Genomic DNA, 6,949 nt, shown 5'->3' on the forward strand with positions numbered 1-6,949 from the left:
CTTTCTATGTCTGGCTGGTTCTCTAAATCTCTCCAGAAAGATAGATGCATGAATGCTCGACAGCCACTGAAAGTCTCCTTTGTTGTGTGTTTCTTTTCTATCTCCCTCGGTCAGGTGGTAAACGCTCTGGAGTCGAACCCCACTGCACGTCGCACTCAGCTGCACCACAAGTTTGAGCAGGTCATTGCCCTTGTGGAGGACAACATCTATGAGTGCTGCAGTGAAGCCTGAACCTGCCAATATCTTCTGCTCACAATCTCTTCCTCCTGCTGCCAACTGCCTTTCTCCCACTTACGTGGTTACTTGGGAATGTCGGTCACAGGAGTTATCCGTCTTAAGTGTTATTATTCTTCAAGCAAACTGTTACCAGGATGGAAAGCGGCAGAGCAAAGGATTCAAACCTGCCTGTTAAGCATCATACATTTGCAAAGTATCCCTCCTTTCTTGTGGGGATGCCAAGAAATTTTCCCAAATATTAATCCATGAAACAGACGCAGTTCCGACTGGACTCTACTAAGCTTTAGAGGGAATGTGTGGGAGCTCAGAGATGGGGGTTTTGGGATGTCTTTACAGTTACTGGGACCTACAGTTCGCCCTGGTGGCAACCTTAACGCACTGAACCCTTTTCTGAAGGGAACAAGCCAATGATGCACTGTACTGTAATATAATGTCCATAGCAATATTTATAGATGTGTTATAATGCTTTCAAGTGGCCTGTTCATCAGGATTAGTAGGACCATGATAAACTCCTCTCATCTCCTAAAGCCTGCAACGTTCTCAGGTGTGATTGGTGAAGATGGGCGTTGGACTTTCATTGGTGCTTTCAACAATATGTCCCAATGTGCTTCGCAGGTTGATGACGGGTTGCGGAGGAGTGGGGCGACGAATATAAATGACTGAAATTTATGAAATCAAATGTAATGTAGTTCACTGGGAAGAGCTGCATCAGTATATAAGTGTTGATCTGTGTGCTTGTCAATGAATGGTAATCATGTTGGATTCTGATCAAATTTAAAAGAGGGAAATTTACATTTAAGAAAAAAAAAAGTGAGCTCAATATAATCAGAGGAGAGACTGTATTTGTGATGCCAAATGACTTGTCAGAGTTTGTGAAATAAATTACAGTATTTAGGATTTTAAAGTGTCTAGTAATGGCATTTATTATACTAATTCTCAGAGTGGTTCACTTCTAAATGCATTACAGCGCCACAGTGAATTTTAACATTTGAAAACCATTATGATTTGGCCTGCCACCTAAAAGCCCACAAGCTAGCATCTGGAACTTCTCAGAAATCCTTGTAAATGTTCTCATGAAGAAAACGAGTAAGGGGCAGGGGGGATCGTGCAGACATTTAGCTTTGTTTTTATTGCAGGACACAGAACAACTGCCACAAATCCGAGCCATTACAGTAATATTCCTGTTTCACCTTAATTCACACACTAGCATTCTGACATTCGCATACATAAACATCCAACTCACACATGTACAGACTCTTGCAGGAGGTCCATATTTCTTTACACTAATCATCTCAGACAATACCAAGAAGCTAACCTTCTCAGCTTGATCGACACGGCAACTAGAATAGAGTTAGAGAGACAAGAGTAGAGCTTAAAAACTCATCTGATTATCTAAACAGAGTAATTCCACTCATATAATTGACTGTTTAAAGCACGTTTTTGGATACATAATTAGCTGTGATAATTACTTACAGTTGGATTTTTACCCAGTTTGTGTGTTTTTGGAAAGTAGAGAGCTCATATGGTGCTCAGTTGGATGACCACCAAGTGGTCACCCCTTTGGATGCCAGGTTAAAATCTGTGAGACCAGCTGAACCCTCCATAATTAAATGGATTAAAAACACACATGCTGGTTTTTAAATGTGTCAGTCCCACTTGAAGGTGCAGTGGCGACACTGCAGAGAAGACAAAAGGAGAGGTAAGTCAAGAGGATTGGCTGATTGAAGGTAGTGCTGCTTGGCGGTGGTGGGTCCCCATCTGAGGCAGGCACAGATGGGACAGAAGAGGGTGAGAAAGGGAGCACAGGTCAAGCGGGGGCCACCTGGCTTGAAGAGACGGATGAAGTCTGAGTTTTGGAGACGGCGGCCTCATCTTCTCCAAATGGGTTCTTTCCACAGCACACCGTGGTGATCATGCAGTTTCTGAACTGGAGGTCACAAAAACAAATCACAATCAGAGTTATGACGCCTTCACGGGTTGTCAAACTCATTTTACGTCGCGAGGCCACATACAGCTCAATTTGATTTTTAGTGAGCCAGATCAGAAAAACTATTGCCTATAAAAAGACACCTGCAAACTGTTTAAGTGTAAATAATTTAAATTTAAGTGTAACTACAAATTTAATCATTGAGGATTCAAAAGAAAAAAAAAAGTGCAATTTGTGCAACAACACGGCAACAATACATCTCAGCCTTTATATGACAGAACTGCTTAAATCAAAAAAACCTATAAACACAGCACTTATGGCTTAAATTATGAAATAAAGGTTAAAAATGAAAGAAAAGACAATTACAGGTCATTATCTGCTGATTTGAATTTTTTTTATTTGACTTTTTTTTTTTTTTGTTTGGGACATAGTTAATTAGAAAAAACGAACTAACTATTGAAATGGCCTGTATTTGTATTGCGCTTTACATAGCCCCTAAGGACCCCAAAGCGCTTTACACATTCAGTCATCCACCCATATTCACACACTGGTGATGGCAAGCTACATTGTAGCCACAGCTGCCCTGGGGCGCGAAGTGTCTTGCCCAAGGACACAGCGACCGAGACTATCCGAGCCGGGGCTCGAACCGGCAACCTTCCGATTACAAGACGAACTGCCAACTCTTGAGCCACGATCGCCCGTGTGAATTAGAGAAATGTTCTTAAATTTAGATTTAGTCTACTAGTCAAAGTAGAGATTACATTAGTGTACCCCTGTAGTTTCCAAGTTAACGATTTGTTAACCTGAAGTGAGCAATGAAATGAAGGATAAAGAAATGGAAACACTACTAGACAATTAAACCAAATCATTTGAAAATGGGCAAATCTGGTAGAATCACACACATCTGGAAAAAAAACACACAACCCCAACTGCTGGGAACAGGAAATTTGTTACTATATAAGCTAAAATTTACTATGTAAAGCGCTTCTCTGAAAAGTAACCACAGCTGTCAGACACATGAAGCCCACACAATTTCCTGCAAAAACTGTGTCAAAGTGAAAATGCGTTCGTGAAAATACTCTTGTACGTCATACCTGTCTGTTTAGCAGGATGTAGATGACTGGGTTGTACAGAGCGGCACTCTTGGCGAAGAAGGCGGGAGCAGTCATGAATACTGGCCCAAACTCAGTTCCCTGATTGGCAAAGATGTACCAAGCCACGCTGGCATAGGGCACCCAGCATACCAAAAAGGAGATCACCATGACAATGACCATGCGAGTCACTTCTTTCTCTGCCCTCTGGGTGGTTTCAGACTCCTGCTGCTGAGCTGCAGCCTGACAGACAGATTCAGGTTAACTTAAACCTCTAATCCGAATGTAAACAAAAGGCTTGAGCCCATCACGACTGCTGAACAAAACTGATTAGACCACCGAGATGACTAACACTGTTTATTTAGTTATGTTTTTTATGTTGTGGAAAAAACAAACGCATTATCCTATGGAAGCTCGTTTCCACCACTGAAGTAATTTCTTTTTTCCTGCCAGTCAGAATTTTGCAGCATTATTTCAAATATTCAAATTTTGAGATAATAACTTCAAGTTTTGTCTTAGCTCTACCGATCTCTCACTGACATGAGACACGTACTCTCTCCAAAAACAGATGAGAATTCATGCCTGTCACTTGTGAACGTGCACTAATTTCTTTGTCCACATGGGGGCAGCAAAGGTTGAATACGTTATTCAGAACAAGACTTTTTGGCATAGCTAGTGTGGAGGTTAAGAGTTAGCTAGGCATTAGCATTGTAATGCATTTTATTTATTGTTTTTGTACTGTTAGGTCTGTTCTTGGTCTGAACTAGCTACAAGCAGCACATGCTTAAGCTGTAGGTTTCAATAGAGAAATCGTAATGGTTTTAAATTTATCTTTAACTTTGTCTGCTGTAAGATAGTTTCAAAAATACAAACAGTGACTTATTTTAGGCATGAAAACTTACCTCAGGCTCACATCAGGCTAATGTAATTTAACATATGTAAAGATGCTCATATTTCACACGAATGTTGAATGATTAGATTTTAGGAGAGACTGTCTCTCACTACACTAACTATACATATCTTCCCCTTTAGATGCTTGGTTCTCCTTTTTGTTTAGCAGCTAATAACAAATAAAGTGTATTTGTAGTGTGTGGGAGGTGATGCTGGGTTTTGGGTCTTTTGCTAAAAACGTTGATATATTGACACAAAGTTGACATTGTGTTGACTGCAGTAGGCCAATCAGTGTAATAAATTATCATAATCTAGACTTGGTATAAGATGTCAGCCAAAGCATTATATTAAACATTGGCCTAGTGTTTTGCAGTTGGTGTATCCTTGTCAAAAAACACACACGAGAAGCTATGAGAGCAGTAAGTGTACCAGATCATTAAAGCTGGGTCACGCAGCCAAAAACAGTCTCCCTGAAACTCCCTCTAAATCTCCCCAAAGCTGGGAGGAGCTGCAGATTCAGATAACAAAAATTCTCTGTAGGTTATAAGCAACCTATTTTAATCTGTTTCCACATGTTTAAACTACCATTTGACAGATGTACTAAAGAATGCTGATTATAGCCAATTTAAATGAAAATCTGCATTATAATTGTGTATAATCACTTATACATTATAAATGCTCTTATTCTATTATTAATAAAGGCATCAGGACGACACAGTGAGCAGGCAGACTGCCCTTTAGCCAGAGGACCTGGGTGTAAGCTGCCATGTTGGCAGGGATCTGCCCTCCTGAAGTGTCCTTGAGCCCCTAAATCCCTTACATCTCCAGAGACTCTGTGATGTGCAGTACCCCTTGTGAAAGGGAGCAAGGTGAAAAAAAATAATCAAAAAAACATAAAGTGGAATTTTTCTACAGGGCTAAACAATATATCAAGTCTTTGCTATTAATATTGCTTTGGCAGTGGCATTCCTACCGCTCGCACAGTGCAGAGGAGGCTAGTGTAGCAGAAGAAGATGATGAACAGGGGGATACAGAAGTGGAGGACAAACATATAGATGACGAACGAGGTGTTGTTGATCTCAGGCTTGGGAGTGTAGTAGTCAATCCCACAGGAACACTGCATTCCCTCTGGGATATACCTGCACAACACATAATAACTCAAAGACTTCGGCCAGCACCATTACACAGTATTTGTGCCACATGTGTGAGTTACACTAGTTTGCAGGTTTTAAAAACATAACTATAAAACTGCTTTACTGGGGAAATCATCCTCAGAATATTAATCAAACAGAGTGTAGACACAGAAACTAACTGTACCGGGACCATCCAAAGAGAGGGGGAGCAGCACAGGTCAGGGCCATGACCCATGTGAAACCCAGGCCAGCCACGGCATGTTTTTCTCCAAAGCGGAAGTTGGTCATCGGCTTACAGACCACAATATAGCGCTCAATAGCCAAAACCACCAGAGACCAGAGAGCAATCTCTCCTAAAACATGAAAGAAAGCATGTATGTAAGTTTAAGTACAGTATCTCTACTGACATTAAACATGAAATAATAAAAGCAGTATATTAGATTCAAGTTTAAGTAATTAGACAAACTAATTTCCTATAAAAATGAACGACTTAATACATTCAAACCTATGAGAGTGACCCAAAAACTATAGCAAATTTAAAGTGTGACTTGTTTTGTTCTAAATCCACACAGAAAACACAGTTTACACAATTCTGACTCTTACCTCCTAATGTGGCAAAGAATCCTTCAATATTGCAGCCGCTGACACCTAAGACGAAATATCCATGCAGGGCCGTGTAGAGCGTGACCGTGAAGCCCCCAACTACCATAAAGAGGTCGGCCACCGCCAGGTTGAGCAGAACGTAGTTCAGTGGGGTCCTCAGCTTTTTGTGCTTGACAGTGACGTAGAGGGTGAGAAAGTTAATGGGGAAGGAAGAAATGATGAGGAACAGCATGTACGCTGCAAGAAGAGAGTACTTCCAGGGCTCAGCCAGGTAGTACTGAGGGTACTCAAATGGGCTGCGCACCACCCCAGTCTTGTTAGACATGGGTACATAGAAGTTGGGTCCTTCTGTGCCATTCATGGCTGCGGGTGTTGATGCCTTTTCTTCTTCTAAGACCTTAAAAGTGGATGAAACAATCTGTGCCTCTCTCTCTTTTTAGAATAAACTACTATGAGGGAGTCTTTTGGTGTAGTTGAAGTGGAAATGAGGGAGAAAGGATGGACGGTGGAACGGCTCTTGTAGAAGTAAGGTGTTCTCTGCAGCCCCCTGAGGAGGTGCGGCACCTTTTAAACAGGCTGGTCGGATTAGGGACTTGCAAAGAGTGAAGTGTTAGGGAAGATGGAATTAAGACACACAATGTGAGAGTCCCTCTCTCTCTCACAGACGCACACACAGATACACACACAATGGAGAAAACTCCAGAAATAGATATGCAGTATGTTAAGCAATTTCAAGGTGAGAGGTAACAGCCATGGTTATCCAAACCCCATCATTACTGTCATGCGCATCAGTGCTGCATCAGAATGAGATGAGAGAGTAGGAGGGAAAGGGAAGGAAACTAACTGTCTGTGATCTGAACCGTGCAGAGTAGACCAACTATAAATGAAATTTCTTGAGCGGTCCAACTTATTTGCATCTGTAAAAGCCTAATCCCTAACCAATGCATAATGCAGAGCTCAACTCATAGCCTTGAGTGAACTGCAATTAGAATCTGGGAGACACAAACACAAATCAAGAGGGGCAGTTATTGTCTTTGAAGGATTAAGAAAACTCGCAGTTTTACAAA

General features: G+C 41.4%; 2 protein-coding genes across 2 annotated transcripts in view; one reads left to right on the forward strand and one right to left on the reverse strand.

Moving 5' to 3' along the window:
• The window catches only part of plxnd1 (plexin D1), a 71,941-nt gene extending 70,800 nt beyond the window's left edge, over nt 1–1,141 (forward strand). The window contains exon 36 of the mRNA XM_004546129.5: nt 115–1,141. Within this exon, the coding sequence (XP_004546186.1) occupies nt 115–231 (117 nt within the window). The 3' untranslated portion in view covers nt 232–1,141. The remainder of the gene's footprint in view (nt 1–114) is intronic.
• On the reverse strand, nt 1,140–6,875 carry exorh (extra-ocular rhodopsin). Its single transcript, XM_004546130.4, has 5 exons — nt 5,883–6,875; nt 5,464–5,632; nt 5,120–5,285; nt 3,259–3,498; nt 1,140–2,164 (listed from the first exon to the last, which is right to left on the reverse strand). Exons 1-5 carry the CDS (start codon nt 6,241–6,243, stop codon nt 2,045–2,047), a joined length of 1,056 nt encoding a protein of 351 aa, XP_004546187.1. The 5' UTR covers nt 6,244–6,875; the 3' UTR covers nt 1,140–2,044.
• Between the last annotated feature and the right edge of the window lie 74 nt (nt 6,876–6,949).

The sequence above is a fragment of the Maylandia zebra genome, linkage group LG20 (genome assembly GCF_041146795.1).
Source record: "Maylandia zebra isolate NMK-2024a linkage group LG20, Mzebra_GT3a, whole genome shotgun sequence".
Taxonomy (NCBI): Eukaryota; Metazoa; Chordata; class Actinopteri; order Cichliformes; family Cichlidae; genus Maylandia; species Maylandia zebra.

Bases quoted from the DNA above. Each gene is read 5' to 3' on its own strand.
- exorh (XM_004546130.4), bottom strand. From the start codon at position 6,243: ATGAATGGCACAGAAGGACCCAACTTCTATGTACCCATGTCTAACAAG. The intron at 5,633-5,882 runs GTAAGAGTCAGA...TTCATGTTTTAG, and splicing joins ATTCTTTGCCACATTAGGAG to GAGAGATTGCTCTCTGGTCT. The intron at 2,165-3,258 runs GTATGACGTACA...TGTGACCTCCAG, and splicing joins ACATCCTGCTAAACAGACAG to TTCAGAAACTGCATGATCAC.